Below are 20,267 nucleotides of genomic sequence, written 5' to 3' on the forward strand. Positions count from 1 at the left end.
GTTTGCAACCGGTCGGGGATGTCTGTCGTTTCTTGTTCCCCGCATTGTTGTTTTTTTTAATCTCCAAGTGATTTTTGGTTATCTTTACTTCCCGAGACTGTAAGTCTGTTTTGTTTTCACTTTAATTAAAATGATAATTTTAACCTGCACTGGACTGGAGATGCTGACTTATGACCCAGTGGATTTATGAATATAAACTTTGAATATAAAAAACTGTTACATTAATGCAATGTTGTATCATTCTTGAACTAATATATTGTAATCATTAAATTGTCTTTCAAAGAATGTTTGTAATACTTTTTTTATTATTTTAATTAGATATAAAAAAAAAGATATTTACTCATTATTTTAAATTATTGTGTTGCAGCAGCTGATAGACACTGAAGCATGACCTGCCTTCACAATGGTACGATACGTACAGTACAGTAAAGCATGATACTGGTAAGGGCCCATACATCTTCCTCTGATCCATGCAAAACTTTATTCTAGTGGCCAAAAGTTTCCTCAAAGTTTCCCAGCTGTTTTATCTGCTCACTCTGCATTGAGTGACGTCTCCACAGCATTTTCTTGGCATTTACATTCCTCTGGAAAACAGGTGCGCAGGGTATATTAGGCTTTGACCCTGTGAGTACACCGTTCAGTGACTTGCTACTTCCACTCAAAGAGGAAGAGCTGACCCCGATATCAGCTATAGGAGCATTTGGCAAACAGTTTCTCTCCCACAATATGATGCAAAATGAGTGAACACACAATACGACCTATGGTTGTTGCAGCACGGTTTATTTTTCATTGTCAACCTTGGAAAAGGCGGTAAAATAATAGCCAGTGATAAAGTGGGACACAGGCACCAGAATAAAGGTAAATGACGGAGTTATTGAGTGTGAGTGAGTATCATACATTCCTCAGAGCCAGTCTGACAGATGCAGGTTGCATGTAAAGACTTAAGGTCAGATGTATCCACACATGATACATTTCTACATGCTGAAGGTGTACATGTAATGGAGGGTGCCGCCCTCCTTCAGGTAGCAGTTGTGCTCATGGGTGCCCACTTTGATTTGACACTGGCAGACTCCCAGCAGGTCGTCGTAGAAGATGTCTTCGTCGTGCACCTCGAGCCGCAGGACGCCATTCTCCTGGGCCTTGAAGTGGCTGAACTCCTCCGTCCACCAGGGGTTTGCGTTGTTGTGGTTGACGGACGTCTCACCCAGTTTGGCAGAGCCACAGAACACCTTGACGTAGCCGTCTGTGGCTGAAAAAGTGTCAGCGTCAAGATCATGTGATCAAAGTAAAAGGATAAGTAGGGTGATCAAAGATATCGGGAATACAGAAGGGGTTTTATAGTTATTTTCTAAATTCAATAAAAGCCCCTTTCAAGCTACTCTTTCAGCTGCTATTTCTTCTGTTTTCTTTCCCGCTATTTCTATTTCTGCAAAATGATCTTGGCATGTTTTCAGTCTGTTTCTCACACATCTAAGCGAGCCTATTGACCACCAAGGGTATATGTGTAATAGAGCGTTCCGCCTTCCTCCAGGCAGCAGTCGTGCTGATGGGTTCCGACTTTGATCCGTCTCTGGCAGACTCCCAGCAGGTCGTCGTAGATGAGGTCCCTGTCGAACACCTCGAGCCTCAGGATGTCATTCTCCGAGGCATCGAAGTAGGAGAACTCCTCGGTCCAAAAGGGGTTTCGGTTGTGGATTTTGACGGATGTCATGCCAAGATGGGCAGAGCCGTAGATGATCACCTTAACGTAGCCATCTGCGGCTGAAAAAGTGTCAGCGTCAAGACCGCGGGCCCGCAGGTTGTACAACCTCAGCCAAGCTTCGGCCGCAGTCAGACTGCACAGGACCAGCAGGAGGAGGGGAAGACCGGAGGCCATGGCTTCACAGGACACTGTGGAGGACGAGGGACAACAAATCCAGCGATGCAATTTCAACCATGGGGGCACCACCACCCCCCAGTGTATATAAACTTATAAATGGGGGCACAGAGGCAGCAGTGACCCTGGAGAATGGATCGAACTGAAGAAATGAAAAGAGAAGATGAAAATAGCTCAATTGGGCGAACCTTAACGATTGTATTATATAATGTCTTACCTGTAGTTTTGATACTTTGCTTCTGACCTCTCCATCTGCAGTCCCATATTTTATAGGCCAGCAGAGCTCCAATCAGTTTGATTAAAAAAGAAACTCCCATAAACCTGCTACGCCCTCAGCATTACACAGCACGACAGAAATGGAGTGACCGTGGATTTTTTTGGCAACTATACAGACATTTTGAGTAGACTGACACCACCGATTTGTATTATAAGCATGACGACGTTTCTGGATGAATTATTGCTTAAAGGCAATTTTTTATATCTTTAGCCTTTTAATGCTATTTGCTGTATATGTAGATATTTGTGCTTTTTCTCTGAAATCGCTTCACAAATAGATTGTTTTCACATCAGAATAATAATGTCAACAAGTCAGCCTCCACACACACACACCCTCCAACCCAAAGCCCTCCAAGAGCTAAGTCCAAAAAAGAGTCCCGTGTGTCAACACTTGCTCACCGAGCAGAGTAAACCAAATTACAACACAATGCAAAGAAATGAATTTGAAATACCAGAAAACACTTGACTGTCTTTTCTAATCCAAGCGACATTGTTGGAGTCAGAAGCTCGCACTCAACTTTGTTGTCCAGCGGACAGAAGGAAATTCATAATCGTTAATAAAACAAAACAATTTTTGTTCACTAGATTGTAAAATTTTGAACATTGAACGTGAAGTACCACAGCAATCTTTTTCCAAACGAAGCACATTCCTCTTATGTTATCGTTCAATCACATCCGCTGTCAATACTCACTTGGGTAAGTTGGGCTCATGTTTTTCTTGATTACTAACATAAAGAGAGCTTAATGAGAAACTGTGTATAACTAGAAAGTCCAAATTACATAACTGAATAAATAATAATAAACACAATGCATCATAAAATTAGTTTGCCATTCACACGTCCCTGTTCATTTGTCCATCAAAAGCCATTAAAGATTCCTTGATACCAAAGCATCTCTCACTGAAAAGAATTTCTCAATTTTTCCATCTCTTCTTTCTTGTAGTAATATGAGATGGAGAGATACATGGGTCACAAACTGTCATGATTCTGCCCCACGCACACTTGAACTTAAATGTATTTTGGTTGTGGACTCTTTTTTTTTCTCTGCGTTTGCTTTAAGATTATATTCTGTAGTTTTCCTCATGTCTAGGTTTTAGTAAAGTTACCGTGGTTACCCCCTGTTTGTTTATGTCGAGTTTGTCATTTCCTGTTATTACTTTGAAGTCACGTTCCTCTTGTCTCTGCACTTCCTGTCTCTTTCCAATGGGACTCACCTGGTGTGTTGGGTCTCTGTGCTCGCCGTCCTCGGGTCAGTTCGTCCTGTTTGCAACCGGTCGGGGATGTCTGTCGTTTCTTGTTCCCCGCATTGTTGTTTTTTTTAATCTCCAGGTGATTTTTGGTTATCTTTACTTCCCGAGACTGTAAGTCTGTTTTGTTTTCACTTTAATTAAAATGATAATTTTAACCTGCACTGGACTGGAGATGCTGACTTATGACCCAGTGGATTTATGAATATAAACTTTGAATATAAAAAACTGTTACATTAATGCAATGTTGTATCATTCTTGAACTAATATATTGTAATCATTAAATTGTCTTTCAAAGAATGTTTGTAATACTTTTTTTATTATTTTAATTAGATATAAAAAAAAAGATATTTACTCATTATTTTAAATTATTGTGTTGCAGCAGCTGATAGACACTGAAGCATGACCTGCCATCAGCAATGGTACGATACGTACAGTACAGTAAAGCATGATACTGGTAAGGGCCCATACATCTTCCTCTGATCCATGCAAAACTTTATTCTAGTGGCCAAAAGTTTCCTCAAAGTTTCCCAGCTGTTTTATCTGCTCACTCTGCATTGAGTGACGTCTCCACAGCATTTTCTTGGCATTTACATTCCTCTGGAAAACAGGTGCGCAGGGTATATTAGGCTTTGACCCTGTGAGTACACCGTTCAGTGACTTGCTACTTCCACTCAAAGAGGAAGAGCTGACCCCGATATCAGCTATAGGAGCATTTGGCAAACAGTTTCTCTCCCACAATATGATGCAAAATGAGTGAACACACAATACGACCTTTGGTTGTTGCAGCACGGTTTATTTTTCATTGTCAACCTTGGAAAAGGCGGTAAAATAATAGCCAGTGATAAAGTGGGACACAGGCACCAGAATAAAGGTAAATGACGGAGTTATTGAGTGTGAGTGAGTATCATACATTCCTCAGAGCCAGTCTGACAGATGCAGGTTGCATGTAAAGACTTAAGGTCAGATGTATCCACACATGATACATTTCTACATGCTGAAGGTGTACATGTAATGGAGGGTGCCGCCCTCCTTCAGGAAGCAGTTGTGCTCATGGGTGCCCACTTTGATTTGACACTGGCAGATTCCCAGCAGGTCGTCGTAGAAGATGTCTTCGTCGTGCACCTCGAGCCGCAGGACGCCATTCTCCTGGGCCTTGAAGTGGCTGAACTCCTCCGTCCACCAGGGGTTTGCGTTGTTGTGGTTGACGGACGTCTCACCCAGTTTGGCAGAGCCACAGAACACCTTGACGTAGCCGTCTGCGGCTGAAAAAGTGTCAGCGTCAAGACCGCTGGCCCGCAGGTTGTACAACCTCAGCCAAGCTTCGGCCGCAGTCAGACTGCACAGGACCAGCAGGAGGAGGGGAAGACCGGAGGCCATGGCTTCACAGGACACTGTGGAGGACGAGGGACAACAAATCCAGCGATGCAATTTCAACCATGGGGGCACCACCACCCCCCCCAGTTTATATAAACTTATAAATGGGGGCACAGAGGCAGCAGTGACCCTGGAGAATGGATCGAACTGAAGAAATGAAAAGAGAAGATGACAATAGCTCAATTGGGCAAAACTTAAAGATTGTATTATATAATGTCTTACCTGTAGTTTTGATACTTTGCTTCTGACCTCTCCATCTGCAGTCCCATATTTTATAGGCCAGCAGAGCTCCAATCAGTTTGATTGAAAAAGAAACTCCCATAAAACCTGCTACGCCCTCAGCATTACACAGCACGACAGAAATGGAGTGACCGTGGATTTTTTTGGCAACTATACAGACATTTTGAGTAGACTGACACCACCGATTTGTATTATAAGCATGACGATGTTTCTGGATGAATTATTGCTTAAAGGCAATTTTTCATATCTTTAGCCTTTTAATGCTATTTGCTGTATATGTAGATATTTGTGCTTTTTCTCTGAAATCGCTTCACAAATAGATTGTTTTCACATCAGACTAATAATGTCAACAAGTCAGCCTCCACACACACACACCCTCCAACCCAAAGCCCTCCAAGAGCTAAGTCCAAAAAAGAGTCCCGTGTGTCAACACTTGCTCACCGAGCAGAGTAAACCAAATTACAACACAATGCAAAGAAATGAATTTGAAATACCAGAAAACACTTGACTGTCTTTTCTAATCCAAGCGACATTGTTGGAGTCAGAAGCTCGCACTCAACTTTGTTGTCCAGCGGACAGAAGGACATTCATAATCGTTAATAAAACAAAACAATTTTTGTTCACTAGATTGTAAAATTTTGAACATTGAACGTGAAGTACCACAGCAATCTTTTTCCAAACGAAGCACATTCCTCTTATGTTATCGTTCAATCACATCCGCTGTCAATACTCACTTGGGTAAGTTGGGCTCATGTTTTTCTTGATTACTAACATAAAGAGAGCTTAATGAGAAACTGTGTAAAACTAGAAAGTCCAAATTACATAACTGAATAAATAATAATAAACACAATGCATCATAAAATTAGTTTGCCATTCACACGTCCCTGTTCATTTGTCCATCAAAAGCCATTAAAGATTCCTTGATACCAAAGCATCTCTCACTGAAAAGAATTTCTCAATTTTTCCATCTCTTCTTTCTTGTAGTAATATGAGATGGAGAGATACATGGGTCACAAACTGTTATGATTCTGCCCCACGCACACTTGAACTTAAATGTATTTTGGTTGTGGACTCTTTTTTTTTCTCTGCGTTTGCTTTAAGATTATATTCTGTAGTTTTCCTCATGTCTAGGTTTTAGTAAAGTTACCGTGGTTACCCCCTGTTTGTTTATGTCGAGTTTGTCATTTCCTGTTATTACTTTGAAGTCACGTTCCTCTTGTCTCTGCACTTCCTGTCTCTTTCCAGTGGGACTCACCTGGTGTGTTGGGTCTCTGTGCTCGCCGTCCTCGGGTCAGTTCGTCCTGTTTGCAACCGGTCGGGGATGTCTGTCGTTTGTTGTTCCCCGCATTGTTGTTTTTTTTAATCTCCAAGTGATTTTTGGTTATCTTTACTTCCCGAGACTGTAAGTCTGTTTTGTTTTCACTTTAATTAAAATGATAATTTTAACCTGCACTGGACTGGAGATGCTGACTTATGACCCAGTGGATTTATGAATATAAACTTTGAATATAAAAAACTGTTACATTAATGCAATGTTGTATCATTCTTGAACTAATATATTGTAATCATTAAATTGTCTTTCAAAGAATGTTTGTAATACTTTTTTTTATTATTTTAATTAGATATAAAAAAAAAAGATATTTACTCATTATTTTAAATTATTGTGTTGCAGCAGCTGATAGACACTGAAGCATGACCTGCCATCAGCAATGGTACGATACGTACAGTACAGTAAAGCATGATACTGGTAAGGGCCCATACATCTTCCTCTGATCCATGCAAAACTTTATTCTAGTGGCCAAAAGTTTCCTCAAAGTTTCCCAGCTGTTTTATCTGCTCACTCTGCATTGAGTGACGTCTCCACAGCATTTTCTTGGCATTTACATTCCTCTGGAAAACAGGTGCGCAGGGTATATTAGGCTTTGACCCTGTGAGTACACCGTTCAGTGACTTGCTACTTCCACTCAAAGAGGAAGAGCTGACCCCGATATCAGCTATAGGAGCATTTGGCAAACAGTTTCTCTCCCACAATATGATGCAAAATGAGTGAACACACAATACGACCTTTGGTTGTTGCAGCACGGTTTATTTTTCATTGTCAACCTTGGAAAAGGCGGTAAAATAATAGCCAGTGATAAAGTGGGACACAGGCACCAGAATAAAGGTAAATGACGGAGTTATTGAGTGTGAGTGAGTATCATACATTCCTCAGAGCCAGTCTGACAGATGCAGGTTGCATGTAAAGACTTAAGGTCAGATGTATCTACACATGATACATTTCTACACGCTGAGGGTGTACATGTAATGGAGGGTGCCGCCCTCCTTCAGGTAGCAGTCGTGCTCATGGGTGCCCACTTTGATTTGACGCTGGCAGACTCCCAGCAGGTCGTCGAAGAAGGTGTCTTCGTCGTGCACCTCGAGCCGCAGGATGTCATTCTCCTGGGCCTTGAAGTGGCTGAACTCCTCCGTCCACCAGGGGTTTGCGTTGTTGTGGTTGACGGACGTCTCACCCAGATTGGCAGAGCCACAGAACACCTTGACGTAGCCGTCGGTGATTCCCATCAAGTCAGAGGGAAGACCGCGGGCCCGCAGGTTGTACAACCTCAGCTGAGCTTCGGCCGCAGTCAGACTGCACAGGACCAGCAGGAGGAGGGGGAGACTGGAGGCCATGGCTTCACAGGACACTGTGGAGGACGAGGGACAACAAGTCCAGATTGTAGCTCGCATTCTGACATGTTTTCTCACTGCAAATTCTTCACAAGTGAAATTGCGTGTCACAATCATACTTACTCCAAATACTTGGACCATATCCAGGTTAAACCATAAATATTTTCTGCAGACAACTTGTGAGTGGACAGGAGGCAGTCAGCAATAATATTAATATTATTGTTCAATTAAAGGCCATTATTGAACATAACTAACTGTAACTAACATCCTATAAAAAAAGAACTGAGTGATACAGATACTGAAATCACGTATTTTAAACTGGAAGAGAAAATAAGTATAGGCACTAAAAAATAAGAACTGTGGACTTGTAAAGATAATCTACACGCTTATCATCTTTCCACAAACTTTCCACAACTTGTTGGATTAGACATTTAGGAAATATTGCATCATCGTCTCTGGAGGTGAGTGGGAACATTTAGCTCCATAACAGCTGGCCTTGTTTGTTCCGTTAACAGCTCTACCACATTCACAATATTTCATAGAAACTTCAGATCAAATCATTGTTAAAATTGATAAAAATGTTTATCCTATTTTTGTTTTCATTTTATTTCTTTTGTTACTTGCCATGTGTTTGATTTGTGCCTCAACATAGAGTTCAGTTTATGGAGAATCACAGACGTCATGTGAATGGTTCTATTAAATATCACTAAATAAAACAATTTATCTACTACAATTAATAAACAGGAATTGTGTGTCTGCCCACCTGCCACATTTAAGTTCAAAATCAAGCCTTCTTTTAGCTCTGATTTTGGTCTCTACCAACTCCTGAGGGAAATACAGCACCTGGCTCTTTAGCTGCAAAGTGCTCCACTGTGTAGTCAATTGTATCTGTCTGTCGTCTGATGCTTAGCTGGTAGCATTTAGTGGGTCTTGGATTCTGGCTGTGGCTGAAGACGACACTGTGAGTGCGCTCAGAATGACACCAAAAGAGTGAAATTGTGGAACAGACAACTAAACAGTGAGACGGAAGTTGCTATCAAGCTTCGTTAAAGCCTTGTGTCATTGTTTTCACAGTATCATGTGATTTAGTTATTTTAGAAATATCAATTGTAGATCATTTGAATTTGGGAAATTGTATTTATAAAAATGTAAGAAAAGTGACACCAGAGATTTGAGTTGTAGTAGGAGGTGTGCTGCAGCACTAGAGGTATCGAGTGCCAGCCGTAGTACTGGTGTTCTACAGCTGTACAGTATGTATAACTAAACTCATATACAGAGGCAGCAGTGACCCTGGAGAATGGATCGATTTGAAGAAATTGAAACAGCTAAATTGGTCAAAACTATAGGATTATACTTGAAAGTCTTACCTGTAGTCTTGACACCTTGCTTCTGACCTCTCCATCTGCAGTCCCATATTTTATAGGTCAGCAGAGCTCGTATCAGTTTGATAAAAAAAAAACTCCCATAAAACCTGCTACACTCTCAGCATTACACAATGCGACAGAAATAGAGTGACCGTGGAATTTTTTGGCAACTATACAGCAATGTTGAGTAGACTGACACCACCGATTTGTATTATAAGTGGAGTAAATTGTCATTGCAGTTTATACATGTTTTACAATGTTAACATAATAATTCTCTTTTCTAGCTCAATTACGCTGTAGAGGTCTAAATAAAAGAACACTGTTCATGAAGTATGGTTCTACTCAGTCGTCACGGCTCTGCAAGTTGGGATCAACATTCACCAGAATCTCTGGCATGCAGAATTCTCCAGATACATTTCACACGTACAAAGACAAACACCAACATACGTCTGTGGATCAGATTTAGGCAGATACCCAGTGATACTGAACATTCAAAAAAGGTGGCAGTCACATTTTTAGACACATTCAATCCAGCAGTCCCGCCTCCAACCCAAAGCCCTCCAAGAGCTGAGTCCAAAAAAGAGTCCCCTTTGTCAACACCTGCTCACCTTTTCACCGAGCAGAGTAAACCAAATTATAACACAATGCAAACATGTTTATTTGAAATACCAGAAAACAGTTGACTGTCTTTTCTAACCCAAGTGACTTTTGTTGGAGTCAGAAGCTCGTACTCAATCTTTTTGTCCAGCGGACAGAAAAAGATAAATAAACGTAAATAAAACAAATTAGTTTGTCTTTTAGCGGATTCATTTCTTGATGAAATATTGCTAAAAAACAATTTTCATATCTTGAGCCTTTTAATGCTATTTGCTGCATATGTAGATATTTTAAACATCTTAAATTTAAGTTGTATATAGCTTTAGACACCCTGACGTTTTAAATCAACGTTTTAAAGTTTGAAATCAACTAATTTGAATCAACTGTTTCCAGGGCCATAGTTTTGTTTTTACCTTAGTTGTGTAACTGCATCTGTTCTCTCTCTATTTTTTCTCATTCCTGCGCGCGTGCACACACACACACACAGACACACACACAAACACACACACACACACACACACACACACAGGGGTGGAGACACTGCCCTGTTCCTGTATATGCTGGCACGCAGACACTAAAGCATGACCTGCCATCAGCAATGGTACGATACGTACAGTACAGTAAAGCATGATACTGGTAAGGGCACATACATCTTCCTCTGATCCATGCAAAACTTTATTCTAGAGGTCAAAAGTTTCCTCAAAGTTTCCCAGCTGTTTTATCTGCTCACTCTGCATTGAATGACGTCTCCACAGCATTTTCTTGGCATTTACATTCCTCTGGAAAACAGGTGCGCAGGGTATATTAGGCTTTGACCCTGTGAGTACACCGTTCAGTGACTTGCTACTTCCACTCAAAGAGGAAGAGCTGACCCCGATATCTGGTATAGGAGCATGGGGATTCAGTGGAGGGAGGTATCCAGGGCGGGTGTGGGCAATGCGATCCAGAAGATGGGCCCCTGAGCCCCTTCGCTCCTGCATTGCTGGGTCTCGTCTCTGGACAGAGCTCTCCAAGGATTCCTTGGATCCTGACAGAGTGGAGGACCTACTGTTGACCAGCTTGTGCTTTTCTGGTCCCATTCCAGCTCTACCACCATTCTTGGAGCTATTGTCTCGGCAGACAAATTGTGGCAAATGAGAATCAGAACTGTAGTGGTTCATACCAATGTCTCGCCGACGGACCACATTTTGCAGACTTGAAACATTCAGTTGTCTAAGACAGTCAGAGGAATCTTCATTCACAGGACTGGATTCATTAGGAAAGGGGAGACTATCGTGATGCAGGTCTGGGTGTGAAGCAGAATGCAGTGAACTCGCAGCACTGTCATATGACATCTTTCTACCAAAGCCTCTTCTTCCACCTCCTCCCCTATTCTCATTTCCTGACATGTTCTCTAGTGCTTTCAGAATCCCCTTTGTGTCTTTAACATCGATACTCTGGTGGCGTGAAAAGGCAGGTCTTCCGTGTGTTGTAAGGCTACTGAATCTGAAAGACCACTCCTCCTTGGGTTTGACTTCCACTGGCTCCTCTGTCAGAGAGGAGGTCTGGCTCTGCTGGAGCAGCAGGGAAGGACTTTTCGACCACGACTCTAAGTGTAGCCTATGGAGATTAGGTCGCTTATCACCACCAGGACCACGTAAAGGACAAGGGTGTTGGATTGGAGAACCTGGTTGAGATGCGATTAGGACAGGGCCTGAGCATGAACACTGAGAATCCCTATGGCCAAGAAGGAGGCTACCAGGCTGGAGAGAAGCACTTGCTGAGGAGCCCTGTGTTTGTAGCTGGACCTCATATGCAGACATGGAACAAGATGTGTCGTTATAAAGGAGACGCTCCTCAAGGTCAGGAGGTGGAGGGACATTGAGGTACTGTTTTGTCACCTGATGGCCGGATGGTAGTTTGTTGGTGGTGATGATAATAACTTCTTTACCCTTTACTTTACAGGCATCCATGAGGACCCTGAGGACATCCCTCTTTCCTAAATTGACCGCATAAACCAATGCTGATAAGCCTGCATGATCCTCCAGAGTTGGATCAGCTCCACTGCTCAGAAGGAGTGACAGAATTTCAGATCCAGCTTGTTCGAGGCATGCGTGCATCAGAGCTGTTTTCCCTGTCTTGTCTTGGATGTTTGGATCGGCACCATTTTCCAAAAGATACCTATTGGGAGTGAAGATCATATTTATTACACTAGGGAAGTGGAAGCTTTCCAATAGCATTAATGAATCCTGATAGAACATACCGAACCATCTTGTGCTTGGGTACACTCTGTGAATCTGTATGGTGTGTCTTGCAGGCCACCATAAGCGGTGTCTCGCCATGTTCATTACTCTCATTTATGTAGGCCCCTCCCTCCAAGAGCAGCCGAGTCAGACGCAGACGACTCAGACAGACCGCCTTTAGCAGAGAATTGCCGTCTGTTCGGACCTCTGTAGACTCATCCATTGTAAGGATCTTGGTTGTCTTTAATCCACGTTCAGTGTCTTAGATGAAAGATCGTCAATTGTTTGTCCAAAGGTGCACACAGCCAAGTGCCTGCAATAGAGGAAGAAGACTACTAAGTTCTCAGTTATCAGGTGGGCAACTGTAGGTTGCTTTAAATTGTGGGTCCTCAAACCAAGTCACAACTTCAGATAAACTGCAGAGCCCTTAGACATCTCATTTTCTCTCTTATCAAAACTCCCACAAACCCATCCCCGGTCTTCTCTGTATGTAGTATGATCGGTTGAGATATTCACATATGTAAATATTGATATTCCATACATTTCTTACATATGCTAAATACGTAGAATCCGAGTTCCCCTTTGTGAGCATTCTTTTAAATGTCTCTCTATGGGATACGCCCCCTCACGTATTCACAGAAGCACTGAGCCTTAAGTACACCTGACCCAACATCACTCCTCATTCACCCTTTTCTCGCTTCAAGGAGCAAGCTACTCACTGACTTGTCTACTAGCTAACTCCCACAAATTTCTGAACATCACGACCTGCTTTCTTGACTCTGCTCTGTCAACCTCCCACCGGAGGTGGGGCCCTTATATGAACTGCACTCACCTACACAGCGTAAAGAATTTACATTTGTCCTGGCATCTGACGTGATGGAGCTTTTTTCCGCCTTGGTAAAATACTTTAAGATTCACTTGCATAGTTGCCTGTGTGAGGGCATAACTTCTGCAGCCATGAGAACACAATGTGCTCGTGATCCTCTCCTCGGCAGCCTGTATTCACATCTGCAGCCTATTGTCTGTGTGTGTGTGTGTGTGTGTGTCCTTGAGTTTCTCTCTTCCAAGTCTGTCAAACTTATGTTAACTGCATAGGTGATGGGGGCATGTGTCAGTAGGGTGAAAAGCATACAAGTAAATAAAGTGACAAAACATAATGACAAATTGCAAAGTGTTTTTGTACCGCACTGTGGCATCTGTAGTATCTGTATTAAATGATTTTACTATAGCCTCGCCTAACAACAGACGACCTTTTTACCAAACAGATAAAGTACCATCTCCGCACATCTGTCAGATCTGTCTCGCAGGATTTCACCACAACGCTAAACGCACCTGTTACACTGTGTACAACTCTGTAAACGGGCACACCATTGCTCATGTTCTAATGTATATGCTGTATGAATTTGGCTACAGCTCAGGCATTGGCTCACTTTCAAGTAATTTTACACATCAACATTTGAAAGGTTCAGTTAAAAAACAGCACGAGAGCAAATTTGTGAGCTGTAGTGGGTTCACCGTGTGTGCGACTTCTTTTCACAGTACACAGGCCGGTTCAGTGTTAAATAAAAATATTGAAGCGGTGTGGCTTCTTTAAAATTATGCAGAATGGATTGATCTATACTATCATGTATGTAGATATTATGTTATTGGGCCATTATGATCAATGTAGGAGCACACGTGGAGCTCATTTTAACTGCCGTACGTACTGTTGTGTGGTTTGGTCCGTAACATTGAATCACGTTTCAAAACTGAATTATTTTTTCGTCAAAAATATGCAAAGTAACCAATAAAATAATCAAGCATAACCACCGGAGCTTGGAAACTAGGAACCAAACATTTAAAGTGCTACAATAGCTACGAGACATACTAAAGTATCTTGTGCTCTGCTGCTGAACCGATTTTGAACATTGTTCTTTTGCTCCCCTAACTTGCATATGCATTACCAAACCACTGGAGTACAATTGTGATCATCTGTACAATGCTGTAACGGTTAATTAGGGAGGACTGAGAACGTGTGAAGAGCAGGAGGTTTGAAACGTTTGTTATCAGCCTGTTCTGCCCGGTGACATTCAGCCTGCCTCAGCTGTGCCTCTTTGAGGGCCGGGCGCGGCCTTCAGCCTGCATCGAAACAGACAGAATAGCTAATGATCGAGTGGCGGCCAGAGAAGTGTCAGTCCTTACCGTTACATCACTCCACATGTGAAGGCCGGATTTATTTTCATTCCACGCTCCCGTCTCTTTTTACATGATAAAAGAAAAAATAATCTCGCGCTGCCCGTCCTCCACGACATGGACACGTTCTACATTGTGTTCACATGTGGCTGTTAGATCGGGCATGTGATTGCCTCAGACGCCAGAAGCGAACGTCCTCGGTGACGACTCCCTGTTTCTCAGCTTAAATATGGAAAGTGCAGCAGGAATCAGAAGATAAACTGTAACAAGTAACATGACACCCCCCCCCCCCCCCCCCCCCCCCCCCCCCCCCCCCCCCAATTGAGCATGCTGAGACGTCGGCTTTCTATAAATAGCTTGTGTTACTGTTGTTACCAACAACGCTTTCCCTACAGATTTAGGGAAAATAATGGAAAAATGTATGGCACACAAAATGGAACAACACAATTTATTGTTTTTTAAAGCACAGCTGTTGGACAAAAATTCAGACAAATTTCTACAGTACAGGATATTGTTGGCATGTGCACAAACTTACCTTGATGCGTCTCAATTCTTCAGCATGGAAGCTGTTCGAGCTGCAGGTCCCCCTCCCACTGACAGGTCGCAGTCGCTGTGCCGGCTGAGGAGGAACCGGCGGGGGGAGCAGACGTCCGTGCAGGGCACTGACTGATGAAAGTGAAGAGTGCGAAGACTGATATGCATCAGACGGGAGCGAGGGGACCGGCCTATGGCAGCTGAGGAGGAAGGAGCGCACAGCCAATCACAGCGCATCCCATAATGAGCAGCGTACAGCCAGTCTCCTGTGGGCGAAAGCATCTGCGCAGGTACGACTCATTTCTTTTCACCGTCGGGCATTCAGACTTTTGATGTGCATGATGACAATAGCGTCGCCGACGTCACCGGAAAAGTTCAAGGCAGCAGAAGGGTTTATTTTGGCGAGAATGAAACACGACAGCGGTATTCGCTCACTTCAAGGACACATTACCACAGTCAGAGTTTGGTAATGGAGAAAACAAAAATAAGACACCTGATTGTAGGTTTGATCGAGAAGGATTTAGATTTTCTAAAAATCTATGACAAACTAACAGATTTGTGTTGTCAACCGCATCTAATCCAGAGCATCCGCAGGAAACAAGCAGCACACCATAGGCGCCGTCACTTCTTGCTCTCTCGCTTCCCGTTCAGTTCATCTTTGAGTCCATGGGAACTAATGTGCTGAATTTGGAGTTATTGACTTCACAAGGCCAAAAAAGTGCGTTTCGTGAGGTACCAGTGACCTTGACCTTTGACCACCACAAGCAAATCAGTTCATCCGAGTCCAAGGGTGGATTGGGATCGTCCTTCCTATCGACTTTTCCTCTCTACTATTCCTTGACCTCAGTGGAAAACGTCATGAGGTCAAGGAAAGGTGTCAAGGAGGATTGCTCAGAGAATCCGACTCGACTTTCACCAAACTACGTCATTGCGCGACGGAAGATGTTGTGGATGCGCCTGCCGTGGTGAAACTACACATTTCTGAAGAGGGACTACAAAAAAAGCAGCGGCTCCATCAGCATGATTCAGTGTGTGTTACCACCGTGTGATATCAGAAGTAAATCATTTACATGATGACGTGCGTCTCTTCTCGGTCATATTCGTACTGTTCTTCTACTTGATTGAATCGTTTATGTCCGTGCACGGCGCGTCACGTTAAATATCGCTGCCGCAATGAATTGTGGGTCGTCTATTTCTCCTTTCCTTTCGCATTGGAAAGTCCAGTGTACCCTATGCTGAAGGAGATAGGAACGGAAGCATTGAAGCACCTTTCCTAAGAACTTAGATAAACCGAACAGCTCTTACCATGGCTGCCGTTGAAAAACCTCCGGGTCACTTCCAAGATTTGGGAAACTTCCTAAGCAAATTTAACAAATCGTCCGTACCCCCAACGCCCCCAGCCACGGCTGTCGACGTCTGGCCTCACAGACCAGTATCAGAGTCAATTCATTTCCAGCATATTCTGACCACTAGGAGATTTAACAACTTCAACTTATGCTCCTAAAACTATTTCCACATATTCTCATGATTACATTTTGTATAACAGATGAATATTTTCCCAGTTATTCAGTAATGTAATATAACATGTGTTGGCCACAAGTTCTCATTTATGTAACTATGTCATCTCTTGAAACACACCTGGGAAAGAAGCCACCTGCCCGCCAGCTGCAGCCCCGGCTCTTCTGCACATATGCCCGGGCGTCCAGCATCGTGCCCAGAAAAGATAAACTGAGTTGTTAGCCTGTAATTCCAAAACTTGGATCGATAATCCCTCATAATTATGGGTGTGTGTGCGTCTACTTTGCATTCACACCATATAGGAACTTCGGCAGAGGACGATAAGACAATGACAAAGCTATTCAGGACAAACCCTTTTCTAATAATTATATTAATTAGACCCCCCACCTGTAAATAACTCCGCAGTAAGTTTAGCTGAAATAAAAGTTTATTTCATGAAAAAAAGAATAGTGTACAACTGTACAAATCACATAAAAATCTCTATATGTCTAGCATTCTCATTGCCCTGGTTCCCCTGGGCTGTTTTTTCCCCCTCTTCATTGCTCTTTACTCTCGTAGACTTCAAATCTGTACTGGATGCCGTTCTCCTCCTGCAGCTCTTCTGGCACTCCTGGAAACCTGTGGCAGAAACAAGTCTTACTGTGCGATTCATCTGCTGAACACATTCATGTTCCAAGGACAGTCTTGGCGTATAATAGTCTTCCTACGCTCAGCAGCCGGGAGCTGTCTCACCCTCAGCAGTAGGAAGCTACTGAAGAAAATGTTTGGTTTACTGCCATGACTTTTAAATTTGATTGGTTTAGCTTTGAAATATTAGAGAAATATTATGCAAAAATCACTTTTTTAGTGTTTGTGCACATGAATGTGTGTATCTGTGGAGCCAGTCTGCCTACAACCTGTGAACAAAGACCACCCTGTTGTTTATTTTCGGGTTTATCGGGAGGGGCGGGGCTAAAATAAATCCAGGCGTTTTAGACAGAGGGTGAAAAGAGGAGCTGCAGGAATGGGCAGTATGAGAACACAGATGCCTTTTCTGAACCTTAGAGCATGTAAACCTTTTCAAGTGGTAATACAAATTAAAATTATGAACCTGAATATGAGCATAATATGTCTCCTTTAAAATGCTGCTGAGAGAATGTCATCATATATCAGCTTTAAAGGACAAGTCCTCAGTCCAGTTTACTACAACTTATTTCAAATTGTTGGTTACCAATCAACTTGGTAAGTGCAATATTATCATAACCAAAAATAAATGGTAGCCAAAACTACCATATTAAAATCGAAATTTAAGATCATACTACAACCTGATGTGATTGATGTGTGCTGATCTTACTTTGGCAGCAGACGGTATTTGTCTGGGTTGATTTCCGGGAGGAATGTGTCGCAGTCAAACTGCTTCAGTATCCGTGTGACGAACAGTCTCCTGGGCCCCGGGCTCTCCATCATCTCCTTGATGCCCAAAGCATTGAAGGAATAATCACAGAGAGAAGAAAGGGGGCGTGTACGTCATACAAAGTTTCATTTCATCCTGGAGTCATGGACCAACAGTCTGCAACCTGTCAGTCAAATTCAACATTCAAAAGTATATAGCTATTATTTCATATTCTTAATTCGTCACACGGATAAAATCTGTTCATATGTTACTTGAAAAATTTGTGAGACATATGTCAAATTCGCCATCACTGTCAGAATTGTGTGTTTCTTTAAAGAGATTGTAACTACATCCCGTGACTTGTGAGCAGTGCGCCCCCTGGTGTCCCGTGCAGTACCTTGTAGAGAGAGCTGCCTCCTATGACCCAGACCTGGTCGGCCTGGTCAGCCAGCTCCGTGTCCACGAGCCTGAGGGCTGAGCTGAAGTCACTCACCAGGTGGTGCACTCCAGCAGGGGGCGCTCTGGAGGAGATCGGGCAGTTATGCAGTGTGAGGTCATCGATGCAAAGGAACATTTTTCTCTTTAGCCCCTGTGAGCCCTGCATGAAGGTTCCTGGGCATCACAACGTCCTGCAACTGACCACCATGTGACCAACTGACTTAAAGGGTCAGTTCACCCAACACTTTATTCCTTACGTATCATGGTATCCGCTCATGCAGACAATTGTGGCTTTATTTGCCAATACTAGAAATATCCTTCTCTGTCTTTGTTTTGTTTTTTAAGATATATTTTTGGGCACATTTAAGCCTTTTTATTGATAGGACAGTATTCAGCGTGAATGTGGGCGAGTGTGGGGGAAGACACACATACTTGCACTGCCGGCTGAGGACGATGTTGATCCTGTTGTTCAGGGGTCTGTTCTTCTCTGGGATGGAAAACCACGTCTTCCTGCCCATGATCACCACGTTCTGTTTGCCTGCAAGGACGAACGAGGTGAGAGTCCTCAGACACTGCTTCAGCCGTGACAACTTCCTCTGTGTGAAGCTTGAACGTGACCAACAACCCTGACTTTTTTCGGAACAAACTGTCATAGCATGTGACACCAGCGACGCTCACGCAGACGGGGAGCTGGGCCAGGGGAGCATATTATAAGGGAATTCTGTGGAGGTGAAGTTGTGTTAACATCACTGGCTTCATCTGTTCATGTGACGGCTTTACGTCATTCAAGTATTTCTCATTCTGGCTTCACTCAGACATGTTGGACCACCACAGACGGAGCAGCGATGCTCTTTCCTCTCCCCTCTCTGTGCGAGGTCGTCGTATCAGTGACGACGCGATTCCCAGAGTTAAATGCACCACGTTGACCGGGGCGGGGAGGGGTTTCTGGGACATCAGGCGCTGACACTTTTTGTTGATCTGTGCAGTGAACCATAAAATCCCCTCAATATTGAGCTCCTGTAATAAAAACTTCTGCCTAAGACATCTGCGGTCCCGTCTCCATGATTCAACATACATTGAAATACCTAAATATACCTTGTACCTAAATTACACCCATACAACAACTATTTACACCATGAGCTTGCTGTAATGACGTTAACGTTACGTAATAATTGTATTGGACATATACATCTTTTACCTGTTGATCTATTTGTACTGCCTCAACCTTTTTCCATTATTGCAGTTCTGTTCGGTTCCATTGTGTTTCCAGTCTGTGGTTTCGACATGTCTGAAAACTGTCAATGTTTAACTGTGAAATGTGATAACACTTTGACCTCTGACCCTGCGGCCGCTGAACGTGAACGGACGTCGGTTACCTGTCACAGACGAGGTCGCCGTCATCGTCCGGAAATGTTTGAATTCGTTGCTGCGGAAGAAATAAGACAGAGAGTTCAACAGTGGGCGAAACTGTCGCGCTCTTTGTTGCGGAGACAGAGACGCGAATCAGCGGTTCGGAATCTTCGCCCCGACGCTCGTCCGCTCACCTGAGTCGGACCGGATGCCAGGGCAGGTTTCCATGGTTCCCGATGCCCAGGTCGGGACACACCGCCACGATGCCGTTCAGAACACGGGACATCGTCAGGGGACGGAGGACGGAGGACGGAGGACAGAGCTGCGTTCCCTCAGACGCGCGTCGCCACCGCAGTTTCCCGCCGGCCACTTATAGAAGCGCCGGAAATGACGTTTTGGATTTTCCTCTACTGTCTCTCTTCCGGTTAATTTTTTTTTATAGACAGAAATATCTGTATGTATTGTCTTCCTCTCTTTTTTTTAATTCATCATATTTTATTCATTATTCGGTGTGGTTGTTCGTGTATGCATCCTTTATCATTACACTTAGGATTATTATTATGTTTATTTTTCTTTATATCACATTTCCCTACAAACCGTTGACACGATTGTATCAGACCTGAAAAAGAGGTCATGTATTTCTTTCTTTAAAGATGACTAAATGTTTTTTTTCTTGAAGTTAACTTAAGATGATATAAAGATTTACAAAAAAGAAAATTGTCATTACATCACTGCCATCTAGTGGGATTAAAGATCTCCGCCAGTCCTGTTATCACCTATAAATCATACAACTACAAAAATATCTGCATTCAGACAGGAAAATTCTGAGCGGAAGGGTCAACTGTATCAAAACGTCCTCAATATTTTTTAGATATTCCCTGAGGTAACTTAGATTAGAAGTAGATTAGATAAGGAATAACTTTATGGTTGGGAAATGATGACTATGTAGACCCATTTGGTTCACATACAGTATAGCCACAATGGGAATTTCATTTTCAGACATATTCCTGGAAATATG

The 20,267-nt window shown here is 43.0% G+C and overlaps 6 protein-coding genes and 2 long non-coding RNA genes across 10 annotated transcripts; 2 read left to right on the forward strand and 6 right to left on the reverse strand.

The window, feature by feature from the left end:
• Positions 1-761: 761 nt before the first annotated feature.
• On the reverse strand, positions 762-2,231 carry LOC118313882 (perforin-1). 2 transcript variants are annotated; one of them, XM_035639853.2, is made up of 2 exons: positions 2,094-2,231; positions 762-1,890 (listed from the first exon to the last, which is right to left on the reverse strand). In XM_035639853.2, exons 1-2 carry the CDS (start codon positions 2,191-2,193, stop codon positions 1,481-1,483), a joined length of 510 nt encoding a protein of 169 aa, XP_035495746.2. In that variant the 5' UTR covers positions 2,194-2,231; the 3' UTR covers positions 762-1,480. The 2 variants fall into 2 exon arrangements, with proteins under 2 accessions (XP_035495746.2, XP_035495748.2); XM_035639855.2 differs by having other exon boundaries at positions 762-2,018; positions 2,094-2,206.
• LOC124849908 (perforin-1-like) lies at positions 975-1,280 on the reverse strand (the record flags this gene model as incomplete). The annotated part of the gene is made up of 1 exon (XM_047331371.1): positions 975-1,280. A coding segment is annotated over one exon (306 nt), but the record flags the coding sequence as incomplete, so codon positions are not given.
• A 60-nt stretch (positions 2,232-2,291) lies between the features above and the next one.
• Positions 2,292-4,620, forward strand: LOC118313887. Its single transcript, XR_007030445.1, has 3 exons — positions 2,292-3,512; positions 3,781-3,855; positions 4,483-4,620. It is a non-coding gene; the product is annotated as an uncharacterized LOC118313887 (long non-coding RNA).
• On the reverse strand, positions 4,174-5,808 carry LOC124849355 (perforin-1-like). 2 transcript variants are annotated; one of them, XM_047330858.1, is made up of 2 exons: positions 4,998-5,808; positions 4,174-4,792 (listed from the first exon to the last, which is right to left on the reverse strand). In XM_047330858.1, the coding sequence occupies exons 1-2, from the start codon at positions 5,095-5,097 to the stop codon at positions 4,389-4,391; spliced, it is 504 nt and encodes a 167-aa protein (XP_047186814.1). In that variant the 5' UTR covers positions 5,098-5,808; the 3' UTR covers positions 4,174-4,388. The 2 variants fall into 2 exon arrangements, with proteins under 2 accessions (XP_047186814.1, XP_047186815.1); XM_047330859.1 differs by having other exon boundaries at positions 4,174-4,922; positions 4,998-5,112.
• A 17-nt stretch (positions 5,809-5,825) lies between these two features.
• LOC118313885 lies at positions 5,826-11,721 on the forward strand. The gene is made up of 3 exons (XR_007030446.1): positions 5,826-6,417; positions 6,688-6,762; positions 11,588-11,721. It is a non-coding gene; the product is annotated as an uncharacterized LOC118313885 (long non-coding RNA).
• Positions 7,081-7,699, reverse strand: LOC118313884 (perforin-1). The gene has a single exon (XM_035639857.2). It carries the CDS (start codon positions 7,683-7,685, stop codon positions 7,296-7,298), a length of 390 nt encoding a protein of 129 aa, XP_035495750.1. The 5' UTR covers positions 7,686-7,699; the 3' UTR covers positions 7,081-7,295.
• Positions 9,334-14,698, reverse strand: ankrd34bb (ankyrin repeat domain 34Bb). Its single transcript, XM_035639843.2, has 3 exons — positions 14,573-14,698; positions 11,886-12,178; positions 9,334-11,803 (listed from the first exon to the last, which is right to left on the reverse strand). The coding sequence occupies exons 2-3, from the start codon at positions 12,086-12,088 to the stop codon at positions 10,324-10,326; spliced, it is 1,683 nt and encodes a 560-aa protein (XP_035495736.2). The 5' UTR covers positions 12,089-12,178; positions 14,573-14,698; the 3' UTR covers positions 9,334-10,323.
• A 1,800-nt stretch (positions 14,699-16,498) lies between these two features.
• Positions 16,499-19,648, reverse strand: dhfr (dihydrofolate reductase). The gene is made up of 6 exons (XM_035639852.2): positions 19,444-19,648; positions 19,276-19,325; positions 18,332-18,437; positions 17,859-17,982; positions 17,423-17,538; positions 16,499-16,707 (listed from the first exon to the last, which is right to left on the reverse strand). Exons 1-6 carry the CDS (start codon positions 19,533-19,535, stop codon positions 16,626-16,628), a joined length of 570 nt encoding a protein of 189 aa, XP_035495745.1. The 5' UTR covers positions 19,536-19,648; the 3' UTR covers positions 16,499-16,625.
• Positions 19,649-20,267: the final 619 nt, after the last annotated feature.

Source organism: Scophthalmus maximus, chromosome 3, assembly GCF_022379125.1.
Source record: "Scophthalmus maximus strain ysfricsl-2021 chromosome 3, ASM2237912v1, whole genome shotgun sequence".
NCBI classification, from domain to species: domain Eukaryota; kingdom Metazoa; phylum Chordata; class Actinopteri; order Pleuronectiformes; family Scophthalmidae; genus Scophthalmus; species Scophthalmus maximus.